Below are 27,773 nucleotides of genomic sequence, written 5' to 3'. Positions count from 1 at the left end.
TTGAAGTTTTGTTACATGCTATTGATTCACACATTGGCAAAACAAAAAGCGATTAATCCATGAAAATTCTTACATTTAGCCCCTTATTATACTGGGCAGAAGTCAAGTAAAATAAGAGTACAGTGACTGTAAGGGAAAGGATTCTTTATAACAAGCAGTGTAATTGATGTTGAATGAGATGTGTTACTTTATAATTGGAGGAACAGAGAGAGAGTGGGGGTCTTCACAGGGGTCATGGTGAGAAGTATGAACAGAAGGAGCAGGGATAATCACAGCTCAGACCCGTGTGTGTGTATGTTTGGGGGAAGGGGTTCAGGATGGGTAAGGACTGACATATGGAGTGTATAGTCTTTCAAAGCAACCAACCCCCTTTATGGCCAGCAGGCTGTGTCTGTCTGTCTGTGATTCTGTTACGCTCTTTCAAATTAGATTTTTAAAAATACAAAACAACAAGTAGATCATGTTTCTGTTGGTATATATGTGCTACAAATACCAAATCTGAAACTGTGATACAAGTTATACAACAGCTGCCCAACAGACAATCAAAATACTTTTGAATGACTTTGTGTTTAGTACGTGATAGTTTTATATTTAGTGCTGTCAAATGATTAATCGCATCCAAAAATAAAAGTTTATCTTTACATAATATACTGTACGTGTGTGTATTTATGTATATATAATGTATATGTAAATATATATTTATATATAAAATGTTTATATTTATATATATATAATATAAATTATAAATATATAATTATACATGTAAATATTCAATACAATTGTTTATATATACATAATATACACAGTACACACATTATGTAAACACTCATTTTTATGCGATTAATCACGATTGTTTGACAGCACACACACACACACACACACACACACACACACACATATATATATATATATATATTCAAGACTCCTTCATAATACTCATTAGTAATGTACTGTTAAATGTATTTATTTAAATTTTAACCTAATAGTTATTTATATTAATCAACATTTTTTATTTATTTAAATCTAATTTAATCTGTTTAATAGAATAATAACTAATATCTTTTTATTCATTTATTTTTTTTATCCCTGGACCCCAGTTTGAAAAGCACTGTTTTAGAGGGTTTTTTAAAACCTTTTTATTGTATTTATTTATCTATCTATCTATTGTTAATGACCAGCATGTCATAGATATTCATATTTAATTCGGAATATTCCTCTAGGAGAAAAATAGACTGATTACATAACCTTGACGATCTTTGAACTGCAGTTTTCTTTAATTATGTATATTTTCCCAACATTGTTATGTACCCGCTGACGTCATAGTTTACAAACCTTGACGCGTTTTAGTAGCTGCGCGTTTCCGCCGCGTCCACTCTCATGATGTCAAAACCCCCTACAGCTAATTCACAAAAGACTCGCCGCCGTGCCGAGCGCTCCGATTGGACGAAGCAGGAGCCACAGGAAGCGGCGCCGGGCTCGCTGATTGGCTGCCGTTCTCTTTGTGTGCGGGCAGCTGGCGTCTGGGCTGCATTTTGAATGGTCTCGTATTGGAAGGCGAAGGTGTCCATGGGCAGCACAGCAACAAAGGAGCCAGGATGGTGTTAGTGCACGTCGGATATCTGGTTCTTCCCGTCTTCGGTTCCGTCAGAAGTAGAGGTAATTGCGTCTTATTTACTGTCGCACGCGCTCTCGTCTGATTTTTATGAGCGTTCGAGGGTCGCGCGGACGCGCAGATGTGATCAAAGGCTGCTGGCCTGCCAGAGCGTCGCGTATTTTGCAACACAAACACGGAGCGATTTGCTCAGTGGCGTAACGTTAAAGAAAAATACTTAATATTTATATACCAGATATTTATTATGACGTAATTTGCGATGTGTAAATCGTTATTAGGTCTCAATTTGGACAACGCGTACTACGCTCCTTAGCGGCATCCTTTGTGTCAGAACGCATATGTATTTAATATAGGAATAACTACGCGTTTATGCGTATTTGTCTTGCGTATAGCTCCCTATTGGGGCGCGTCAAACGCTTGTTTCAATCAACGAAGCTGTCGTTGCAAACAACAGAAACCTACATGTTATAATCTAACAAAGTAGCGCGTTTTAGTTCGTTAATAACGCGCTACGATCCGTTAAATTCCCTCACATCCGTTCCGCCGTGTGCGGTTTTGTTTATGAATAATTAAACATGGCTTCAGCAGTCAGTGTACTGATGGGCAGCTGCAGTGGCACAAAATATCCTCAGCTGAACCTGCTCCTAATTTAAGCTTTTACAGGATGAATGCATGACAAATTGGCTTCATGTCGTTTTAATATCTAATCATCGATTGCAGCTTGCAATACGTGTTTAATTCTGCTCTAATGGGGGAAAGAAAAACCGTCTGAATCTTAAATCCCACCTTAGCCAGCCATGTCTGGACAGGAAAAAAAAGGTGCATCCACATACAGTATCTGTACACACAATTTTAGCCATGCTGCACCATCCGACGAAGATGCATTTATATTTAATATGCATTTTTATAACCATACTGCACCAGCAGAAAAAAGATGCATTCCTACATAAAATGTGCACTTAAATAATAATTCTAGTAGTATAATGTGCATTGTTAGTAAAATATGAGGTGCATTTAGTAGCCATGTATATAAAATGTGTGCAATTAAATAATGTAGTAGTAGTGTATGCATTTTACACCAGCAGAAAAACAAATGCAATAATAATAATAGTAATTTTAGGTGCATTTTGTAGCCGTGCCCTAGCACCGATGGTTTCATTGATTGTGCTTGTATTTGTTTCTATTTTTTTCCTTGTTCCATAGTCTGGGGGCTGATTCTACATACCGCATTTTTTCAGAGCTCTGTTCCCTTCCATTGTGTATCTAACGATCACCCGCCGCTGCTGTGCTATAGCCTCTGCCTGCCCTGCATCTAGCTGTGTTGTGACTCCCTCTTCTCATTCCCTCTCTTTCCATCTGAAGACGACATTACAAACAAACTCTCACTCATCCAGTTTATATCCTCCTGTGTAACCGACTGCAGAATAACACTCTCTCTTCTCTAGAAGAATCCTCTTGTCTTCTTATTTTTAAATGGTCATTGTTGCTTTTGACGAAAATAACAACTCATTGTAGCATTTAGCTTTTTTTACGACTGTCATTGTGATTTGTCCCATTCTCAGTGTGGATAGACCAACATTTTTGCTGTAAATTTCTGTCAAGTGGATGCATTGGCCTCTCACTCGATCATAGCCGGGCTTGATCGACCCCTAAACACTTGTCTCTGTCTCGTCTTTTGGGAAGGTGTGCTGTGCCGGTGGGATTTGCCAGAGATTTGGGCTTGCTAGATGCGTTTATTTTTATTTAGTGATTATTTATGTACAGTTCGGATCGATAATCTCACTCGGTGCCTCCTGGGGCGAACCATTAATTATTTAATCAAATTAAATCTATACCATCTTCCTTAAAGGAATGGTTTCTGTCATTATTTACTCACCCTCATGTCGTTCCAAACCAGTATGCTGTTTGTTTAGTGGAAAACAAAAGGACATGTTTAAGGAAAGGACAAAAAAAACACCATAATGGTAGTTTAAACCAGTTTAATTTTAGTATAATTAATATACTGTTATAGTTTTTATTAATATTTTGAAGTAGCTTTTATTTTTTTGTTTTCAGCTTTTGTTTTAATTTTTAGTAATTTTGCCATGTGCTTTTGTCATTTTTATTCGTATAATTTAGGTTTATTTTTTTAGTTCATCAACATTACTAATTTAAGTTTAATTTTTCATCTAATATTGATATTTTATTGCAGCTTTTGCAATTAACAAATGTTTTTAATAGTTTTAGTTAATAATAATAATAATAATAACCCTGGTTTAAATGACTCGTGCACTATATTTCAAGTCTTCTGATGTCTTATGAGTAAAATGTAAGTTATTGTTCACTGATTATTTTCTCCACAGAAGATCTGAAATCTCATGCGCATTTAATGGCCAAAAAAACACCATTGGTTCTTGTATGGAGCTTAATCTATACGTGCCGCACACAAAACTATCGTATGACTTAGTCGTGTGCAGTAATGGTGTTTTTTGGTCACTGTAAGTGGTTGGAGATGCAGCAAAGATTCAAAGTCTTGTTTTTTTGTTGTTGCATTGAATAAAATGACATTATATATGAATGTAACGACATGAGAATGAGTAAATTACTCCATTTAAGTCTAGTATAGACCTTATGTAGCTCCGCCCCTTTTCAGCGCTGCACGAATTGTTCTGTCTTCTGGTTTGTAATTCCACAGCATGAAGGTAAGATCTTACGGATTTATGAATAAAGCGCTTAAATCTTCCCGTTCTACTGACATTTAGTTAACTCAACAATAAGTAAACCCACTCTTCAACAGCGATGCCATAGAAATTTACAGAGCTACAGCAAAAACAGTTGTTCAAAGTTCAAAGACAAAATTCAAAAGATGGCGCATAGGGTCTATATAATGTACATTTGTTGTGGTATTATTTTCAAAGGAATTAGACTATTGTCAGTCGAGCTTTATTGATCTCTTAAGAGTAACTCAGAGAAAATAGAACTGCTGCTATTTCAAAACCAGCGTAGTGTACCTTTTAAAAGAGATATATCGAATTTTATCGAATTGACAATGTTTTGTGCATTTTGTTGTAGGAAAAACCAGTTGTCTTCAGTTTGGAAGTAATAAAATGACTCTGAAGAAACAAAAACATACCCTAGGGCTGCACGATATATCGTTTCAGCATCGATATCGCGATGTGCGCATCGGATGTGCAATGTCAAGTATAGGGTTCGTAGTTAATCCATACGGACCTGGAACCACAGTGATTTGCGGATTAATTGCAAAGTTTAACCATCATAGCGTGAAGTTTATCATTTCCATGTTTTAGGTCCTGTCAGTTTAAACATTTAAGCAATTTTTAAACCATTCAAGCTCAAGAAGATGTGAAGGAGAACTCAACTCTTTTTCACGTGTATTTGTGGTTGAACGGACACATGCACAATTATGCCAAAATGCCCGTCTCTGTGTGTATCCTCGTTAACACAGTCGCTTACGTCGTAAAACAGATGTGTATCAGTATATTGGATCAGTGCATTCTGTCTTAAAATGACAGCAGCCTAATAAACCTGCTGCTGTCAGTGTCATTAATGTTAATCAAACAACAAAATACAAGGAGAAAATCACTTTTGTAGCTTTAACAAAGATTAACTGTATGTAATTTATACAGTGAAGACTATGCAGTGCTATTTTACATTTGATTATTCAATTTCTGTACCTGAATACTGTTAGACTTACCTGAAAAACAGTTTATTTCATTTGTATCTGTTCTGTTGTTTTATCTATACTATTCGCTCATCTACACAATCACATCAAACATTCTAGAATGATTAGTTCTTTCCAAATAGAGCTATTAAAGTCATCTGGTGAAATTGTTTTCGTATTGCAATATATATCGCAGAAAAACAAAATATCGCAATGTCAGTTTTTTCCAATATCGTGCAGCCCTACCTAACGAGTAGCTAAGCGGTAGTTTATGGCGCTTGACTGGCACACCGCATCTGACCACTGCTCAAACTGACCCTCATTCATTTGATTTACCCATGCTGCAAAGCCAGCATTAGCCTAGCGCTACTGAGCGGCGCTCCTAGCGCTGTGCGAGTGTCAATGTCATCCACTTTACAGGGATCACTAGAACTGCACTGTAGAAGTCCTCCTAGTATTGAAATGTCTCTATTTCTTTGGTTGTGGTTCTCTGCCTTCTGTTCCTGTACTAGGCTGTAATGCATGACCATGTTTATTATTTTCCTCTTGATTTTGATTGTTTCTTTGTTTTGGAACATTGAACAGCAAACTCCAATGTATCTTTGTGTAGACATGTCCTGCTGTACTGACGTGTTGTAGCATACACATCTACCCATTGGATGCTGCTTCTGTTATGTTAACTTTATGGAGCATGGTTGGGCCTTGCCTTCGCTCTTTATTTGCATGGAATTATTATTATTATTACTATTATTATTATGATCACACAATTCCACTCATACTAATATTTTCCAATAAAGACTGTAGATTTTCCCCTAACCCTCAGTGTGCTCTCTGCTGATTTCCATGTGTCGTACCCTCAAACCCCTCCCACTCCACTCTACGGCCTCTTTGGCCCCTCCCTCGAGTCATCTCTCAGCTCCTCCCACTTGCCAAAGTGAATCATGGGAATGTGCACTCACAAATATGGAGGCAAAATAATCACTTCAAGTCACACACATCCCATCTGCATTTCACTATCTGACCTTCTGCGTTTAGTGTATCTCATTTTTTTCTTCCGGAGAAACGGGTTTTGAATGAAAATCAATATTTAAAGTCAACATGAACTCAATGAGTTTAGTTACGCTCTTAAAGCACGATTCATGTGCATAAATTGTTGGGTTTCCAAATCCCTCTACTCTCCAATCATTTTAGTCTATTCCTGATGGATATATTCCATTGATTGTCTTGTTTTATTTGAAAATACTCTTCCGTTCAAAGGTTTGGGGATAGTGATCAGAAGTGACAGTAAAGACATTAATAATATCACAATCTATTTCAAATAAATGCTGTTCTTTTGAACTTTCTATTCATTAAAGAATCCTAAAAAAAAGTATCTCAGTTTCCACAAAAATATTCAGCAGCTCAACTGTTTTCAACATTTATAATGTTTCTTGGGCAGCAAATCAGCATATTAGAATAATTTTACACAGGAATAAATTAAATTTTAAAACGCATTCAAATAGAAAACAGTTATTTTAAATTGTAATAATATTTCACAATATTACTGTTTGACTTTTTGTTCAACTAAATGCAGTCTTGGTGAGCAGAAGTATGGAAGCTTGTTTCCACCATTAAATAAAAAAGGTAATTGCGACTTTTTATCTCAGAATTGCGAGGCATAAACTCACTATTGCGTAATATGTAGCCAGGATTGCTAGTTATAAAGTCAGAATTGTAAGGTATAAACTTGCAATTGCGTGTTATAATGTCCAATTGTGAGGGGGAAAAAAGACTGACGTTTCTCAGAATTTTAAGTTTATATCTCAATTTTAACTTTATAACTCGCAATTGCATGTTATAATTCAGAATTGTGAGATATAAACTCACAATTCTGAGAAAAGTCTCAATTATGAGATATAAACGCAATTCTGACTTTATAACTCGCAATTCTGACTTTATAACTTAAAATTCTGACTTTATATCTCACAATTCTGAGAAAAAACGTCAGAATTGTGAGATATAAAGTCAGAATTGCATGATAATTCGCAATTGCGAAAGTCAGAATCTTGCAATTCTGACTTTATAACTCGAAATTGCGAGTTTAAATCTCTCAATTCAGAATTGTGAGATGCAAACTTGCAATTGCGAGGGGAAAAAATGTCAGAATTGTGAGATTAAAAAGTTGCAATTACCTTTTTATTTAGTGGTTGGAAACAAGCTTCCATACAGAAGAGACTTCTTTCAAAAGCATTAAAAAAAATTTTTGCTGGGATGTTTTTTTTTTTTTTTTTTTTTTTAATATGCTTAAAAAAAGCATATTCAAAAGGTATGTTTTTTTATACACATACCTTTTGAATGATGTTTGGATGAACAGTCATAAACTTATGTTGGGTTCAGACCACACAATATTTTTTTTTTTTTTTTTTTTTTTTTTTGTTTGTTTGTTTGTTACGATAACCGCTGTGATTTTTGACTTCTAAATTCTTTTTGTGTCGTGGACTGCACGTTGCTTCCTGACCAATCATCACTTGCCGTCTTTATCGACATGCATGATTTCATCATGAAGGCGGAACTAGTGACTGACTTCAGGAAACAAATCATAAACAATGGCTACTGAAATAATTCCGCCTAGCATCACCAATACCATCATCTCTCTTTCGTTTCGCCACATTTGAAAGCCGTGACAGATGTGACATGCTAGTTTTTCTGTCGGGAAATGTCATTTACGAATCACCACGACACCCTACGTCAAATGGATCGTGCCAAAATCAGGTGAATACTGGTCTGAACCCGGCATTATATAGTCTCACAGATAAAGACTCAATCTATATTATAGAACCTGCAGAGAAAACTAAACATGCAGAAATGGAGGTCCAAGTAAAGGTAGATTACTAATTAGAAAAAAGGATCATCAGATAGAAAGTGTTAGAGGTGAAAGGTCAGGGCATAAGGGAAGGATAAAATACATCTGAATGAGGTTTAATCTTAACACAACTCTGCTACCTGACCTTCAGGTGATGACCTTTGTTTCTAATGCTGGAGGTCAGAGAGGTTTCACTCAGTAAACATCATAATCTCAGACAGAAGAGAGGTTCATGGTTTATTAAGGACTCACAATGTACAATCTACTGAACGGCGAGTACATCGCACAATTATTCACTGATCAATATTTTTGCCTGGGTTTCTGAGGGAAGCAGAGGAGAAAGATCATTAGAATTCAGAGCGCATGAACTGCACACTCCATACGTTTCTGCTGATCTAAGAGTTTTGCTTGAATCTCTGGAGCCCTGGGGAATATTTCCCGCTGAGTAAATCACCGGTTTCTCCTCTGTTCTGTTCTCCAAAGGCGGCGTGAAATGAGACAATAACAATTCTATATCAAGAGTTTCTGCACTTTTGCACTCGGAAAATTCCATCTCCTCCAAGTGCAACTGTGTTTCCATTTCCCCAGGGCCAGAGACTTTTGAGAATTTAAAAATCTTTCCCTTGACCTTTCACAGCACTGTTTTGTCCTCGTATTCTCCTCAGGAAAAAAATGCAATTCAAAATCAACAGTTTCCTTTTACATATGGTTAGAAATGAGTGATTAGGATATTGTCCACCCAAAAATGACAATTTTCGTCATTTACACACCCCTTTTAACTCCAAACATTGTTTGTACTTCAATGTTCTTCAAAATATCTCAAGTTTTACAGGTTTGGAACAACATGAGGGTGAGTAAATAGCTATGTTTTCCATCCACCTATTATTATGCACATTATTGGATATTGCATGGGAAAAAAAGCTGAATGGAAATGCCAAGATATGCATAAATGTGCATAATGTATGTGCTCAAGTGAGGTGGATAAATTTTTATCCGATAAGATAACATGCGTATAAACTGTGATGGAAACACATTTACCAAATCATTTCCTCGATGTGCAACACAAACACTCACGTGACTTTGCCTCAACAGAGAGGATGTGATTGGATAACGGAACTAACCAGTGGACCAATCATGGACCAATATTCCAATTATGCACAAGTTAAATTCACAACTTTTAATGGAAACATAGCTAATGATAGAATGTTCATTTTTGGGTGAACTGTCCCTTTAAGGTCAGAGGTCAGATTTATTCTTTTTTTTTCTTTTCTTTTTTTTTGCCATGACATCTTGGGAACCTTGATACCAATAGTGCTTATTCTACAGTATGCAAACACAGATCTGATTACCTAGCGAACACACTGCGAGCATGCGGTCCTGCTGTACATACTTCACATGCATTACTGTGGCTGTAACATACTTCAGTACTCAAGGAGGGGTGATAGTTACAGTTGTCTTCTGCATATTAAAGTGGACCTATTATGCCCCTTTTCACAAGATGTAATATAAGTCTCTGGTGTCCTCAGAACGTGTCTGTGAAGTTTCAGCTCAAAATACCCCACAGATCATTTATTATAGCTTGTCAAATTTGTCCCATTTTGGGTGTGAGCAAAAACACGCCGTTTTTGTGTGTGTCCCTTTAAATGTAAATAAGCTGCTGCTTCCGCCCCCTTTCCAGAAGAGGGCGGAGCTTTATCAGCTCACGATTCGTTTGCTCAACAACAACAAAGCTGGAGAATCTCACGCAGCCAAAATGAGGATTGTCAGTAACGGTGTTCAGCCTTACATTGTTCAAACCGGAGTCGGACACTGATGGAGAAACTCAGGAAGAAGTTACAACTTTTAGAATGAAACTGGATGTTTCTGAATGTTTAGTGGATAAAGTTATGTAGTTGATGTGGAATTGATTCAACTCATCCACTAGCATGTGCTGTCATGTTAATCTTTTGGTAATGCTAACAACAACACTCTACTACAACAACTCTTCCTCTTTTCTAAAGCAGCCCAACATGCCCTCACCCCCTTTGTTGCGTGTTCTCGGGGGCGGGGTTTATGTAAATTTTAGGGATAGTGATGTCACCAACCTGGGAAGAAGCTTGTTGTAGTCCTTAAAAAGCGAATTCTTTAAATGAAAATCTCTCCCTTTGCATTGAACTTCGAGCTTGAACTTTACAGATGTTGTTTATGCTCAAACAGCAACATTACACACTAACTAAAGTTAAAAAAAGTGAAATCATAAATCATGAAATTATTTTAAAGTGTTCACCTAAAAATGAAAATTCTGTCATTTACTCATCCTCAAGTTGCTAAACACAAAAGAAGATATTTTGAACAATGTTGGTAACCAAACAGTTGATTTCCATAGTATTTTTTTCCATACTATAGAAGTCAATGACTTCTGTCAATGGTTTGGTTAAACACACATCTTCTGTGTTCAGCAGAAGAAAGAAAAACATACAGATTTGGAACAACTTGGGTGAGTAAATGAAGGCAGAATTTTTGGGTGAACTATCCCTTTAACATGAAATAAAACACTTATTTCAGTTTCAACATTTAACAGACCCATATGTAAGGAGTAGGCTAATATTTAGCCATCTGTCATTATCACAAAAATCACCCTAAAAGAGTTTATTTTGCTATATCAAACATATAGATGCATGCATTTGAAATGTTAAAGGGTTAGTTCACCCAAAAATGAAAATTCTGTCATTAATTACTCACCCTCATGTTGTTCCACACCCGTAAGACCTTCGTTCATCTTCTGAACACAAATTAAGATATTTTTGATAAAATCTGATGGCTCAGTGAGGCCTGTATTGACAGCAAGATAATTAACACTTTCAGATGTCCAGAAAGCTACTAAAGACGTATTTAAAACAGTTCATGTGACTACAGTGGTTCAACCTTAATGTTATGAAGAGATGAGAATACTTTTTGTGCACCAAAAAAACAAAATAGCGACTTTATTTTTTTTTTTGGTGCACAAAAAATATTCTCGTCACTTTATAATATTAAGGTTGAACCACTGTAGTCACATGAACTGTTTTAAATATGTTTTTAGTACCTTTTTGGGCGTTGAAAAAGGGAGTGTTATTGCTGTCAACGAAAGCCTCACTAAGCCATCGGATTTTATCAAAAATATCTTCATTTGTGTTCTGAAGATGAACGAAGGTCTTACAGGGTGTGGAACGAGATGAGGGTGAGTAATTAATGACAGAAATTTCATTTTTGGGTGAACTAACCCTTTAATTTGGGATGTAAGGTAAAGACATTTATAATGTTACAAAAGACTTTTTTTCAAATAAACTCTCTATTCTTCAAAAAAATCCTGAAAATGTGTCACGGTTCCCACAAAAATGAAGCAGCACGACTGTTTTCAAAATCGATAATAATAAGAAACGTTTCTTGAGCAGCAAATCAGCGACTGCAACATTACAAAAATGACCAACCAAAATCAAGTTTTAAATTCTGTATAAATAATAACATTCTATAAAGGTTTTTCCTGTAAATAACCGAAGCAGGTTATGTAGCTAACTCAGTATGGGAGTTATTTTGTAAGTGTGTGTGAGAGTCGGACAGCTGAGCGGCTGAAATAGAACTTTGAGGAGCAGCTGTCAAACACTCCTTCCCTCCCCCTCCATTTCTCTCTCTCCCTCCCCTCCCCCTCCTCCAATCCCATCATTCCCTCCCCCCCCACCCCTCCATCTGTCTGTGTTATGTCCGTCACTGAATCCGTTTGACTGCTGAATCAGCCGCGTCCGGAGCTCATGCGCTCCCATAAACACCTGTCATTAGGGTTCAATACATTTCCTATTAAACTAGACCTCCAGTCTGAGGCAGTTAGGTCCAGTATATTTTCCCCTCAAAGAAAGCACGGCTAATCCCGAGGGAATGGGATCAGTTAGATCCGTGGTAATCCAGATAAAGAACGAGTCCTACCTGCAGTAACGCGGCCGTTAGATCCAGCAGGTCACGACGTAAGAATCGTCACCTGGCTTCAGTTAAATAAAGAACAGGTAATATTCTGTAGTGCAGGACATCCATCAGAACGGCCTCTGGGTTCTGCTTCATGTCCTGCTGATAAGATATTGCACAACACCCCTAACCCTTATACAAACATTTACCATGGTAACCACAGTTTCTACAAAATTGCCAGTTACTCCAGATATTATTACTACCGTACGTTCATAATTAATATGGTATCTCAAAATGTGTAAGAAGCCTTTAGAATTTTATTAATGCATTTAGTTTATTTAGATGTTTTCTGTATTATCAATATTTATTTAGTTATTTATTTTACTATTATTTAAGCTATTTTCATTTTTATTGATGTTAATTCTAATTTATAACATTGTATTTGATTATTTTTATTATTTTATTTAATACCAGTTATGTTTTTCTGTAGTAACAATAACTATTTTATTTTTTAGTTATTTATTTTTATTTTACTATTTTTATTGATGCTTCTACTAATTTATAACAGTCTTCTGTAGTAACAAACTATTTTTAAGTTTTATTTAATTTATTTTTATTTATTATTTTATTTAATTGTATTGATGCTAATACCAAATTATAACAGTTTTCTGTAGTATTTTATTTTCGTTATTTGTCTTAATTTTTATTTAGTTGATATCAATGTTTATTATTATTTATTTAGTTAGTTATTTTACTATTTTAGTTATTTTCATTTTATTGATGCTAATACAATTTTTAAGTTTTCTGTAGTAAACTATTTCTTTTATTTAATTTTTATTTATCATTTTATTTGAAGCTAATCCCAAATTATTAGTTATTTATTTTTATTTATTTTAATTATTGACATTTTTATTGACGCTAATACCAATTTATAACAGTTTTCTGTAGTAACAATAACTGTATTTCTTATTTAATTTATTTATTATTTTATTTAATGTTATTGATGCTATACCAAATGAGTTTTTCTGTATTAACAATACAATTATTTTTATTAATTTTTATTTTTATTTATGCTAATACCAAATTATAACAGTTTCTCTGTGGTTAATATAACTAATAAATGTGGTATTTTAGCAGAAACTGTTACTATGGTAAAAAAAAAAAAAAAAATTAATTAAGTACATGTGTCTTTCTCATTGGCTATGTTCAGAATGGACTCCTAGTGTACTATTTACTGAATACTGAATACTTCAAATGTATAAATGAATTTATGAATGCTTTTTCTTGTCTCGAATAAGGCTAAATATGTGAAACTTTTCCTATCATGTAATGATAGACATTTTTAAAAAGCCATATTCTCCAATGAGAGTCACATAACCTCATCATGTTCAGTAAATGTCATCCAGTTATCAGGGTATCTTGACCCATAGTCTGCTATTCTGTTTTTTCACACAGTTGTAGCTGATCTCTGATCGGTTGTGTGGACTCTATTTTGTGATTGATTGTCCCATACAGGAGCACATTTTAGCAGGCACCAGCATAGTCATGCTACCTCCTGCCGGCATTTTCACCTGGCTGCTACAGCAACGCCTCTGCCTGCTGAGTTCCCGCCCCCTCATCTGCCCCCGCCCCAGTACCAGGAAGTCCCGCCCCCTTTCCTACCTCAGGCCTTACAGCAGCAATACCTCATCCAGCAACAGCTACTGCAGCGCAGGTAGAAACTACACCTAAACATATTTGGACACTTACCCCCGGTTTCACGGACAAGGCTTAAGCTAGTCCTAGACTAAAATGCATGTTTGAGCTGGAAAGTAACTTTGACAGATCTTAAAATATGTCAGAGCCATTGTTTTGTCTCAGGATGCACACCAGTAATGTTTTTTTCTAGTGTACGTTTATAAAAGATACTTAAATGACTTAACTGAACTAAGGCTTAATCCTGGCTGTGAAACCGGGCCTTAATGTTTTATGCCATCTTTATTTAAGATAAAAGACACAATACGGAAAAACACAAAACAATTGATAAATAAAAGGTCTTTTCATCATATTCGTCAGACGCACACAGGAGCGAGTCCCGCTGAACACGCATCGGTTACGCCCAGGATATGAATATGCTCCGCCCCTCCACGTCCCACAGCCAATCCCACAGCAGCCCAGATACCTGGCGGAAGGCACCGACTGGTGAGTTCTGCATGCAGAGCAGCAGAAAACGAACTTCGATTTATCTTTATGGTTAAAAACTGATTGTTTTTAAATGATTCTTATTAAAATGAACACGTTCACATGTGTTTATAGGGATCTGAGTGTGGACGCAGGTGTGCCACATCAGTATCCTCTGCAGCAGATTCCTCAACCCTACCAGCATTACCTGGCCTCTCCCAGAATGCACCACCTCCCCAGGAACACCTCCTCCACCCAGGTGGTGAGTGTCTAAGCAACATGTCTATGGCTGCGTCTGAAAACGCATACTCTCTTGAGTCGGTACTTATTTTGAAAAAGCACTTACTTTGCAACTGCTAAAAAAAAGTGTGTTCTATATAGTATGAGTACGTGTAGTATGAATGTAATTCGGACGTATTGTCATTATCATGTGACCTACCAGCATCAGTTGCTTCACCGCCATTCACAAATCCTCTCTGTGGCCTCATGGGATAGTAAAGTGTCCATCGTATGCACACTTCAGAATCTCACTGGAAGTAGTTGGTCATCTGGGCACTTTTTGCCTTTGCTTTTGAGTACCTTGAATTCAGACATACTTCTCGCTGCGTACTGTTTTTCGCCTACTATATAGTAGTGAAGTATGCGATTTCAGATGCAGCCTATACTGCAACAATGTAACATGAATATTATATGTAATAAATGTATTATTTATAGATAATAATTATTTATTTTGTTATAATTAATAATTAAATAAAATGCATTTTGATAGACAATATTAATAATAAAGTAAAATATAGTATTTTTATTTTATTATTAATAGTGTCTGCAAAATGCATAAACATAATTTATATATTTTGTTTATTTAGATTGAAGTGTCATAAATATTATATGTAATAAATGTATTATTATTATTTATAGATAATTCTTATTTACTTTGTTATAATTAATAATTAAATAAAAAATGCATTTTTGGAGACACTATTAATAACAAAAAAAAAAAAAAAAAATTGATTATGAATAATGTCTGCCAAATGCATAGAAACATTATATATATATATATATATATATATTTTTTTTTTTTTTTATTCAGATTGAGTTTTAAAATTGTCATAAATATTATATGTAATAAATGTATTATTATTATTTATAGACAATTTTTATTTACTTTGTAATTAATAATAAAATAAAATAAAGTGTTTTTTTATTATTATTAATAGTGTCTGCCAAAGGCATGCAAAAACATAATTTATATATTTTTCTATTTAGATTGAAGTGTCATAAATATTATATGTAATAAATGTATTATTATTATTATTTATAGATAATTATTTACTTTACTTATTTACTTTGTTATAATTATTAAATAAAGATGCATTTTCGCAGACACTATTAATAATAAAATAAAGTATTTTTATTTTATTAAGTGTCTGCCAAATGCATAACATATTTTTTTTTTGTTTTTAAAAGTGTCATAAATATTATGTAATGTATTATTATTATTTATATATAATTCTTATTTACTTTGTTATAATTTCATAAAATGCATTTTGCAGACACTATTAATAAAAATAATTAATTTTATTAATAGCATCTGCCAAATGCATAAAAAAAAGTATATTTCATTTATTTAGATTTTTAAAGTGTTGAATGTGGTTCTCAAAAATGAGCACAGAGTGTTTGTCATGTATGTTGAATTTTTTTTTTTTTTTAGGTTGTCCATGAGATAAGGAATTATCCATATCCACAGCTCCACCTGCTGGCGCTGCAGAGCTTGAGTCCCAGCAGACATTCTTCTGCTGTTCGGGAGAGTTATGAGGTAACACACACACAAACAGATGAATACTAACACACACACATTCATGCTTTGCTCTGATTAACACTGAGTGTGTGATTGTGTGAAGGAGCTGCTGCAGTTAGAGGATCGATTGGGAAGCGTCAGCCGAGGGGCCGTGCAGACCACCATAGAGAGATTCACCTTCCCGCACAAATACAAGAAGGTTAATACATATAGTCTAATATTTTAATTTTCATGTCCAGCCCAGAGTTTTCTGCTGCTAACACGCTTGTGTTTGTGTGTGTGTAGCGGAAGCCGCTGGATCTGAAGTTATGTGAGAGTGAGGAAGAGTCTGATGTGGATGAGAAATGCACCATCTGCCTCTCCATGCTGGAGGATGGAGAAGATGTCAGGTAGTATAATACAGACGACAGAAACACTATACACTACTGTTCAAAAGTTTGGGGTTGGTAATTTTTTTGAAAGTGTTTTTGAAAGAAGTTTCTTTTGCTCACCAAGGCTGCATTTATTTAAAATACAGTAATATTGGGAAATATTATTCCAAATTAAAATAAGTTTTCTGTTTGAGTATATGTTGAAATTTATTCCTGTGATCAAAGCTGAATTTTCAGCATCATTACTCCAGTCTTCAGTGTCACATGATCCTTCAGAAATCATTCTAATATGATGATTTGCTGCTCAAGAAACATTCTTATCAATGTTGAAAACAGTTGTGCTGTGATACATTTTTTAGGATTCCTTGTTAAATAGAAAATTCAAAAGAACAGCATTTATTTGAAATAAATCTTTTGTAACATTATAAATGTCTTTCCTGTCACTTTTGATCAATTTAATGCATCATTGCTAAATAAAATGATCAATTTCTTTAAATTCTTTAAAAAATAAAATCTTGCTGACCCCAAATTTTTGAATGGTAGTACTACACCAGGGTTTCCCAAACTGGGGTCTGGGAAGTGCAGGATGTTCAGGAGTTGATAAAAATCTATTAATGAATTAAATATAAATGTGTTGTTAAATTATTGAAATATTAACTTAAAACCTCAGGGGGTACTTGGGTCAGAGATGACTATAAATACTATAAAGTACCAGTGTTATTTTAGTATTTATATACTATTATAGTATTTATAAATATTTTGAATTAGTTTTAATTTTATTTTAGTTTTATTTATATAATATTACAGTATGCATTAATATTTTGAATTAGCTGTTTTTTATATTTTCAGGTTTTATTTTAAAGGCACAATATGTAAGATTTTTGGATTAAATATCCAAAAACCACTAGAACGGTGTTATATATTTAGTTGACTTGTGTACTTACATTATCCCAGATGTTTCCAAGAATGTTTAAATCCAGAGAAATAAGCAATTTAAACCAGGACACGGACCATGTCCGTGCGTCACCTATCATACCACCCGTTTTTATTTTGTAGAAACCATGGAAACACCAAAGACTCTTTAATATATTACATGTTTTATTAGACAAGGGAACAACTGTTTGGATACATTCATCGAAAGAAAACAATCATTGTTATATAGCTCAACACATTTAGTCTTATTGTTTGAATCTCATTTTCTGGATTATATTAATATGATATTCTAAAATCGATCTAGCTTACTTCAGTGTGCAACAAGTGTCTCACAGCAGCCGTCGAGCGAACGCTCAGAGTAACGTTATAATATCATTTTCAACACACTCAAATGTATCTAATATGATAAACAGCCCTGTGTTACCCCACATACGCTTGACCGGAAGAAGCGGAAGCTGCGACTGCGGCATAATAAAAGTCCCGCTGCTCTTGAGACGTGTGTTGTGCCCAAGTCATGATTTCTGTCCGAGTCCCGTCCCAATTCTTTTCCACTGGCTGTGAGGTGAAGACGACATCTCCCATGATTCCGCACTCAATCTCGGCGTTATCAAGCTACGCCTTTGTTTTGCATAGGCGACCTCTGGTGGCTAAAAGTTACGTATTGTGCCTTTTAAGTTTTAGTCATTTTGTTGTGTGCGTTTGTCAGTAAAAAACGAAGTATATTTTGGGCTTAACTTTACTCATCCTAAATTAGGGATGCACCGATACCATTTTTTTAAGGACCGAGTACGAGTACCGATACTTTTTTTTTTTTTTCCTAGTACTCGCCGATACCTATACATTTATTAATTTCTCTCTCTCTTTTTTTTTTTTTGATGTTGCAGTTTTCCAAGCACAACACAGTGAGACTAATGAATGTAGGACAGCTTCTTTATTATTACTCTAATGAAAAAAGTAATAATTTTTATGTGCTTGTCACAAACTTAAAGAACAAAAATTTCACAGTGTCCAATAACCTTCAAAGGGCATAATTACCAATATATATAATTGTTGTTATATAAAAAGAAATTTACAAACAATACAACAAATACTATAGAGATACAAATTAAATAAACTTGTTTTTCAGATACAGTAGGTTTATTTACAATGTATACATTTATTTAACATATTTTGTTTTATTAACATTAATGACAAATATAGGCTACGGTCCCTTTAAGACCGAATCCATGGATACTGACACACATCCTGTTTTCACCCAAATGTTTACGCCCACTTAAGCCATAACCGACTGTATTTACGTGAGATACTCCACACGATGGACATTTTGACAACTATGTGTGCATTTGACCATTCAGGCGCGAGGAGAACTGATCGCGCGCTATCTGAGAGAACTGGGATAGCGCGCAAGAAAGAGAGAGCGCGCACGCGAGAGAGAGCGCTTCTGGTGTGTGTCATTCGGCGCGATTCCGCCTATCCCGCCTTCACTAATCGATAACAAATTGTAACTGAAAACATGCAGTTCGCAATATGCGTGTTGTCATCATTAATTTTGAAATATTTCCACACCCCTGAGGCTGACATTGTTTCTGCTGCTGCCGTCGGTGTCTCTGTGCACGGAAAATTGTCAGTTACGTCACGTGAGGTATCGGTCTTTGGTATCGGGGGTATTTTTACGAGTACGAGTACAAGTACATGAGCTTGTTATCGGCCGATACCGATACTGGTATCGGTATCGGTGCATCCCTGTCCTAAATAAACCATTTCTATACTTACAAAAACATAAAGTATAAGTAATCTAATCTCTCTCTCTGTCTCTCTTTCAGGCGGTTACCCTGTATGCATTTGTTCCATCAGGCGTGTGTGGATCAGTGGTTGGCCACCAGTAGGAAGTGTCCCATCTGCAGAGTGGACATCCAAACACAGCTCACCCCCGAGAGCTGAAACAAACACGCATTAACAAATAACTCACACACACATGCTCTCTTTCGCTCTTATACATCCACAGATATGTCTGTACAGACATTTCCATCCACACACACACACTGTATATTACCTACACACGTGTATGAGCCATCCAACACACACTAAACACACACTCACACGCTTTACTGAGCCAATGACAATAACTGACACTACACACACTCACACACATGCTGGTAGAACTTACTAAAGGGTCTGTCGCAAGGAGTGATTCTGTCTGTAGGGAAATGGTGTGTGTCCGTAGCATGTGTGTGTATTTGTGCAATTCCTTAAGCCATGAACTTTACTAAAGACCCTCAGCTTGCATACAATACACACACACACACTTACACACTAATTATAATGTATACACAATGAAGCGGATAAGACACTGTCAAATCTAGCTGCTGGAGTGTGTGTGTGTGTGTGTGTGTCCACTGTATTTCTGATCTGCAATACTGCTTTAGTCTTACACACTGGAGCTACTTCGGCTTGCGTGTGTGCGTATGTGCGCTTGTTCACCATTTTGGTGCGCGTGTATCGTATGTGTGTTAATATTTTCATGGGTCACTGGGTTAGCGGTGCACGACGGTGCATGTAGAGAAGCCAAAAAAAGAACACATGCTCAACGAAAACATTTCCGAGACAGCAGGAGGAGGGCTGTTGTCTTACACACACAAAAAAAAAACAAACAAAGTAGGCGGAGAATGTCGTGATTGGTGGATTTGTGTAGATAGGCGCAGTAGTAGTTGCATGCATCTGTGCTTGGGTTGTTGTTTCAAGGTACACCTGGAAGTGTGTGTGTATGTGTGAGAACGCATGAATGTGTATTAGCTCCTTTAAGCTGTGACGATCCGTAACATTATCAGACTCATGTAGCGCGCGCGTGTGTGCGAGAGAGAGAGAGAGACCCTGCCATGACCTTTGACCCTAAATGCCTACTGAAAAAAGCACATGTGAGCATAGCTGAAGTGCCCGGCCTCACTCTGGTGCTGCGCTGCCATGGTTACTGTATTTATTATTGGTATTTAAAACATGCAGTGTTTGGAGGGGGGCGGGGCTTGTGCGTGTCCAACCATGTTCTTGTGTGACAGGTTTCCCCTCGTGGTTGCTATGCTGGATGCTATGCTGTATTGCTAGAACTACAATGTAGAATGTCGTGTGATAGAGGACCATCCGCCAACAGCACACAAACGGGTCGAGTATTTGCCCCACCAAGGCCCGAAACATACGCAATTTTAACAGTTTTCTGCTATGATTAGTTTTCTATTTCAGGTCAGATGTTTTGGGGGTTTTTTTTTTTTAAGAGAATCTTGCTGAGCAAGTTAAAATTAGTGAAGCTTTTGACATGTTTACAGCTAGCAACATGAACAATAGCACATCTGGTATAATGGTGCAGACGTTTGAACACCGTATAAAGCACTGTATAAATGCACATTAAAAAAGGGAAGCATGCTTGCAATGTGTACGTTTCTGGCCTTAGGCCATGTGTCCAAAAATGTTTTTTTCCAGCGGCCTACTTTTCCAATTGTTTCCAATGGGAGCGCCGCGTTTTTTAAACGCCAGGAGCGCTACTAGCTTAACGCTCAATTGCTTAGGGCTCGCCGTTTTTTTTTTTTTTTTTTTTTTACCAGTCGCTGAGAGTTGAAGAATGTTCAATCACTGTCGCTCTTTACCCAGCCGTCCAATCACAGTGGAAGAGGGGCGGGACCAACCGCCACATTCTGCTTGTACAACATCAACGGATGACAACAAGCACAACAACCGAACAAAATCATTAAAAACAATACCCAGAGCAAATACTTTACATTGGATCAACATTTTTATATAAAACAATGCGGAAACAAACTATCTGTGAAATAAGATACTAGAAACACTCCCACTGATATTCCATATATCATAACAAGCAAAACGTTTCAACTGAAAAAAACGCTCTCAAGCGCCCACAGCTAGGCGTTTTCAGCTGGCTAAAAACGCTTTGGTGGACACGTGGCCTTACACTTTTTAGTTGTTTTGTTTTTTAAAGCATAATTTTAACAACTTACTTTTTAAATGCATTGTTTTTCAAAACTTCTGGTTTAGTTTGGCTTCAAATGCAAATTTGACCTAAAAGACAATTGCAACATTTTTGAGGCCATTTTAAAAACCACTTCAGTTTTTTTAAAAAAACACTTTGTTTCAGCCAATGAGCTGTGTTTTTGCCTGTGCATCGGCTCCCCCCCCCCACAGTGTTCTGTGTGCTGATTGGTGGATGATGGCTCGTGTTGATCGTTTACACAGGGTTATGTCCGTTGAAATGCCTTAAGTATTTAACAATCATAATTTATTACTAACTGTAGATATTGTGGGTGCGTATTTAATTTTGTATAGTTTCATTTTTTGCAATGGAATCATATTTTATTTATTTAGAAATAACACAAAATGATTAAAACTCTTACCTCATGTTTGAGTTGGTTTGCGGGAATGCTTCGCATGCGGTTGGTCGTGTTCGTGTGTGTTTCTCCCTTTGGTGCTGTGACCTTACTGACATTCCGCTTGCTGATTGGTCAGACACGGCAGCGGAGTGGGAGTATTATGGGTTTTGATTCGCTGTCCTGTTTGCACTCTTAGTTTTCCAAGGCCACCCTCTCACTGGCATCGTTTTTTACCACTCTGGCGACCTTTGCAACAATCTTTCTCTCTTTCTCTCTGTAAGTCTTTCTTACATTGTTAATGTTTACATGATCTTTACCTCTCTCGTCTCATATCTGTCTATAGTTTGCTAGTGTTTAACACTTTTATTCTCGTTAATGTTTACATCCTCTACTTGCTTTCTTTCAGTCTTCTCATGCTTTTTCTGTCTTGAACAGTCTTAAATTGTTAATGTTTACATCTAAGGGTGTGTTCATAATCTAGTGAGCTTCCCTACATAGGTGATTACCTTCTAAGGCAGCATACTAACCTCATAAATGACTGTTTTGAAACGCACTACATAGGCAGCAACAAATACACAACGCACAATAGCGTTTCATATTAGCATATTGCTAAGCTAACAAAGCGATAGGCATGAAAAATATATTGCATGCATAAATATTGGTTAAAAAAGTCCATTGTTAATTACATAGAACTGTTTTTATCAGTACATTTGGGTACTAAAATATAGAAGCTTTTTTCCACCATGAAATAAATAATAAAAAAGCGACTTTTTATCTCAATCTTGACTTTTTTTCCTCTGAATTGCGAGATATGAACTCGCGTAAAGTCAGAATTGCGTGATATAAACGCAAGTATGAAAAGTCATCAGAATTGCAAATTTATATCTTGCAATTCTGACTTTAAAACTCGAGCGAGGAAAAAAAACGTAGAATTGTGAGATAAAGTCGCAATGACCTCTTTTTTTATTTTTTTTATTTAGTGGCGGAAACAAGCTTCCATACTAAAATGAATTATATTTATGATTGTGCCCGCATTCTCCACCATATTTTGTGACCGAGATTATCACAGTGCATTTTGGGATTGCATTCCCTATTAAGCATGCATGTGATTTTAGATCCTTTATAACAGCCATCGCCCTGGCAGTGTGCATATGGTGTTGTCTAACCTAGGTAGGAGGCTTACTAGGATTTGGAACAAGCCCAAGTCTTTCTCTCAATCTCTCATTCCTTGTGCCTATTTCTGTTTTATTCTCAATCTTCATCTCTGATATTGACAGTCGGCGATTTCAGACTGTCTCCAGGGCATGTGAAACCTCTCTCTTCCTAGTTTATTTTGCCAGTCTCTCTCTCTTTCTCTCTTTCTCTTTCTCCCTGTCTCATGGCAGGGTCAGGACTAACAGAGTATGATAAAGCACAACAGATTTAAAATGCATGTTTCTCAGGTTTGAATATATACATGACTAAATAGAAATATACAGCTACATAGAGAAAATAAAGACTAGTGCAGATGTTCTACTAATGATATTAGAGGATTGATTTTTTTGCTGCTGCTTGCATTTGAAAAACAAAACAAAACCAACAACAAAAAAAGACATTAATAATAATGTTGTCCTAAAAGTGCCAGTGACAGGGGTGCCGCGTGCTGTGGGTGTTTTTTCACTAGCGGATTTTCTAGCAGAATATAGACTATTTATCATTCATATTAAAGCAATAGCGCCTCCTGCTGGTGTGACTGCTAGTACGTAACTGGTCGAGTAAAAAAAAGTCTGTGTAAAATGTTAGAATTCTCTTTTGGTGGAATTTTTGTACCTTATTTATTACTACTACTAATGATGAATTTAAAAGTGGCATTGCTAAAATGTTTTTGGTTTTGTTTCGTTTTGTTTTCATTTTGTTTAATTTCAAAGCTTGTACATTATCCTTTTTGTATGTGCTCATTTTGTAATAAAAACTGTTGAAATGCTTAAATGGCTGTTTTGTGTCTTGCACATTTTGCTCTCAATCATCTTTCTATTCAATTTGATTATTAATTGGAAAATCCAGCTGACACCTGGTGGCATCTGGTTTTACATGGTTTCTGGCTGGTCCAAGCAGGCTGGTTGAAGCTGGTATAGATGGTGTGAACAAAACGTAGATGCTGATTTGTTATGTGTACAGTGTTTTATTGATTAGGATTGTAATGCAGTTCACCCATCTTAAAAGTAGAGGGCCAAACAGACTCTTTTAAATGCCTAATGAGACAGTATATGCACAATTCAAATAAGAACAAAATTAACATTTTAATGTATATTCACTGAAACATTATCTCATCTTTGGCATTCATTTGTGATTATATTCAGTAAGAGAGATAAGAGAGTGTATCATTTATATATAATATGCTAATTTATTTTAATAATTTATGAAACCCCTTACATTCTCTGTTACCAAAGCAATAAATAATTCACTCTCACTTTTTATCTTCTAACACTGTTGTACGTATGACACAGATGAACTCAGAATCATTAGAGTCGAGGTGAAATTGTGTTCGCAATGCAATTTCCTTCTGCAATGAGGAATAAACTTTTGATTTCATGTCGACTTTAAAGCCTCTTAGAGTCCTAAATAATGGTACAGATTAATTTGAATACTTTGCGAAATGTTTTATATATTTGGTAAATTAAATATTTACAATAATTTATACATCTAAGAGACACACATAAACTTTCCCCATCCGTTCTAGCCCTGGGTGTTGTCGTTATTCAGAAAGGAGAGTTTATCCAGGTAGGTCATTGCTTTGCACACTACCAAGCTATAATATGTCTCCAGCATGCCACAGCCCCTCCCCTTCCCCGCCCCTAAATCCTGCCAAGCCACGCCCATCAGTCCCACCCCCATTCCTGCCGAGCTGAATAGGAAGTCATAGCAGCAGGGGTTATAGCGAATGTGCCGGTCACCGGAAAATCGAGCGCTGTGAGTGGCCACCACACCTGCCCGTTTTGCACACAGGCCAATCAGAACATCGGAGGGGAGGGGCAGCAATACGTCCTCCGCAGCGACATAAACTTTTCTCACGACGTCTTGAGATAGAAGGAAGGCCGGGCCAGAGCAGTAGTCTGGAAGGTATTTATCAGGATACAACTGATAGGGCAAGTAATACGGTTTGTCGGGATTTCTCTCAGGTGCAGCCCGATGGATGACCCTGCCCAGGTAAAGGTCATCCGGATGTGTTCTCAGTCCCAGCAGGTATGTTGTAAGTGCAGGAAGGTTTAAATACACAGAATCCTCAGAAAGAATGATAAATCGGGCTTGTGGGCAAAAAAGTAGGATCCAGCGAAGCGCCATTTTAACTTGCTCCCAGTGTCCCCTCTGCCAGTCTCCCCTTGAAACGCCTCCCTCGAACTGCACAATGTCACCATACCGTGCCGATTCCTCCCTTATCATCTCTTGCTCCGCCCCTAAAGGGGAAGGGCCTGTGAAAAACAACGTCCGCACGGCAACACGGTGCACCGAAGTCTGATTGGCCCAGGAGTTTCGGACCGCCTCCCTCTGGCTCATGTTACCAGGAGAACTCAGGACCACCGTGAGGATAAGGAGGTCCTGGTGATGAAGGCAGGGTTCGGTGTTAATGGGATAGAGCTGCGAGGTGTTGACCCTGGTCTCAGTCAGGTCCAGTTTGCGCGCACGCTCCCGGACCTCGAGGACAACGCGATCAGTGTAGGCGGCAGGAGAAGACTGCAAGAGAAACTCTTCGACTATGTCACCCCCAAACAGCAGCGCGTGAAACAAGATGACGTTACATAACAGGAAGCACCACTGATGAGTCTGCAGCCGAAACACACAGATCTGGGAAAGACAGTGGAACAACAGTTGTGACCAAATTATAGCAACAACTGCACTGAAAAAATTTGATTTAATTTGAAACAAGGGTTGCTGAGTGTTTTTTATTGTTGTTATTTCATTGCTAGAATGTTTTGGATGGTTGCTATGGTGTTGCTAGGATGGTTTGGGTGGTTGCAAGGTGGTTTTGTTTAGTGTATACCAAAGTCCCTTTAAGACAAGTCATTTCACTCGGCAGCCATCTTTGAAACGCCTCTCGGGCATGCAACTCCTATCTCTTTGAATGGGGAAACATCAAATTCTCCAAAGCTGTTTGCCAAGCTTTCGATTAAATTTCATTTTTGAAATCACCAATGAAATCTGACAACAACTGTCTCATATATTTTTTTTCCATTTGTCTCATTTATATTTTTTAAGCAAGCAATACAGTAATTTTAAACAATAGTTGAGTTAAATAAAACTACCCAGCAGGTTGGTCAAACATTTAACCCAACAGCTGGGTCAAAACAACCTAATTGCTGGGTTGTCAATTTTCAACCCAACTTTTTTTTAGAGTGTATGGTTGAGTTTCAGTTTATTTTGAATTTTTTAGTACATTTATTTTTATTTATATTATTATATACTATTTTTATTTTATTTTTCAGTTTCAGTATTTTAGGGCTATCAATGTTAATGCATAATAACACTGGTGTCATTTAAATATGCTTAACAACATTACATTTCTCATGGCTTTCTTGCTGTTTATCTATAGTGACACTTCCATGTTTAATCAAGGCAGGTTATAAACATTTATATTATGTATTAAAAAATATAATTAATTTAATGTTCTTGAATGTATGCATTCATTTTTATTTTATTTTATCGAGTCTTGGGGTCATAATTACATATTTTCCTTTTTTTAAATTTTTTTTTTTATTATTTAATTTAACAAAAACATTTTCTTTTATTATTGGTTCCAACTAATAATGTATGACCATCACTAATACAATCAGATTGTTTTTTAATCAAATACACATACAGTTAAATCTCTGATCTCTGTTCAAAGGACCACCTTAGACCATCCAGCATGAAAATGGTTTTGTGCAAGTCTAGTTGGTGAACCAGCATGGGCAAGCACAATCTAGTAGGTTAATAAGCATTGTTTCTGATGCTGCAAAACCAAGGAACTCTTGCTGGTTCTGCCAGTTAACCAGCACAGTCCATTTTGAGGAACAGTATCCAAAACACAACATATGCTGGACATATACAGACCAGAATATTCTAGAATTGTGCAAAGAGGCCAATAGAGAGGAACAATGATAAGAACTGAGGACAAATATGTACTTACCTTCATGATGTCCCTTTAGGGTGTCTTTCTTTTTCTCTCTTTTCTCTTCTAAATCAAAATTCCTTCTGTCCCATGAGCTATGTGCGTGCTGCTCACCTGGACGCTGTTTCTTCAGTAAACTGACACCAGGCAGGTAATGGTAACATAACACAGCTCCGTCTCCACTGGGCAAAGATGTCCAGCTTCACCTACAGTAATAATGGATGATGTCAGGATACATTACTCAAGCCTGTTCCCAGGCTGCTTATATTTTTCTCAGCCCGTATCACTCAAAGATCTGATCTAACAGAGTATTTTGTAGGTATTTCAGATGTACAAATTGCAATTTACATTACATTTACATAATTGGGACTATATAGTGGGCACGCTTTAGGATTAGTGTGTCCCAAATCATAGTATATTGACAACATTAAACCAAGGATTGTGCCCAGATTGTACATATGGATTTCCTAAAAAGATGCTTTCATGTTTATTACCCACAAACCCTTGCACTTGAGAATTTGAGGCAATACTTAAAATAAAGTTTTGTTTGTTTCATGATTCACTACGTTAGTTAACATGAACTAACAACAGCATTTATTAATCGTTGATCAAGTTAATTTCTCCATTTACTTATACATTTTTAAAAAGTTTCAAAATTGTATCTATTAAAGTCCCCATGAAATCAAAATGGAAGTTTTTTGGCTTTTAGTATGAATATGTTAGCCTTAGTATAAGCTAGTATGCTCCAAATCAATTACCTAATTTGCATTTAGAAGATATAAGCATTCAAAACTTATAATCTCTCATTTCCGCCAGTATGGATCAATGACTTTGATGACATCACTCTGCACTTCAGCTTCTCATCAGATTTTCTGTCCAATCAAATGCTCTCTAGAATCTAAAGCGTCCCGCCCCCTACATTATAAACAGACACTGAAGCTGCGGCTAATATCACTCACTTGTTTACACATTTACTATTTTCT

At 36.4% G+C, this 27,773-nt stretch overlaps 2 protein-coding genes across 2 annotated transcripts; one reads left to right on the top strand and one right to left on the bottom strand.

The window, feature by feature from the left end:
• The first annotated feature begins 1,104 nt into the window (after positions 1 to 1,104).
• Positions 1,105 to 23,633, top strand: rnf165a (ring finger protein 165a). Its single transcript, XM_051878042.1, has 8 exons — positions 1,105 to 1,656; positions 13,546 to 13,744; positions 14,086 to 14,211; positions 14,326 to 14,452; positions 15,902 to 16,006; positions 16,092 to 16,187; positions 16,274 to 16,377; positions 19,116 to 23,633. Exons 1-8 carry the CDS (start codon positions 1,596 to 1,598, stop codon positions 19,231 to 19,233), a joined length of 936 nt encoding a protein of 311 aa, XP_051734002.1. The 5' UTR covers positions 1,105 to 1,595; the 3' UTR covers positions 19,234 to 23,633.
• Positions 23,634 to 23,730: 97 nt separating this feature from the next.
• Positions 23,731 to 27,559, bottom strand: LOC127504296 (beta-1,3-galactosyltransferase 9). Its single transcript, XM_051878854.1, has 2 exons — positions 27,549 to 27,559; positions 23,731 to 25,605 (listed from the first exon to the last, which is right to left on the bottom strand). Exons 1-2 carry the CDS (start codon positions 27,557 to 27,559, stop codon positions 24,381 to 24,383), a joined length of 1,236 nt encoding a protein of 411 aa, XP_051734814.1. The 3' UTR covers positions 23,731 to 24,380.
• Positions 27,560 to 27,773: the final 214 nt, after the last annotated feature.

This window comes from Ctenopharyngodon idella, chromosome 21 (genome assembly GCF_019924925.1).
Source record: "Ctenopharyngodon idella isolate HZGC_01 chromosome 21, HZGC01, whole genome shotgun sequence".
Taxonomy (NCBI): Eukaryota; Metazoa; Chordata; class Actinopteri; order Cypriniformes; family Xenocyprididae; genus Ctenopharyngodon; species Ctenopharyngodon idella.
Note: the sequence above shows the minus strand (reverse complement) of the source record. Positions and strands in the feature narration are given on the sequence as shown.

Bases quoted from the DNA above. Each gene is read 5' to 3' on its own strand.
- rnf165a (XM_051878042.1), top strand. From the start codon at position 1,596: ATGGTGTTAGTGCACGTCGGATATCTGGTTCTTCCCGTCTTCGGTTCC. The intron at 14,212-14,325 runs GTGAGTTCTGCA...ATGTGTTTATAG, and splicing joins CTGGCGGAAGGCACCGACTG to GGATCTGAGTGTGGACGCAG. The intron at 16,188-16,273 runs GTTAATACATAT...GTGTGTGTGTAG, and splicing joins TCCCGCACAAATACAAGAAG to CGGAAGCCGCTGGATCTGAA.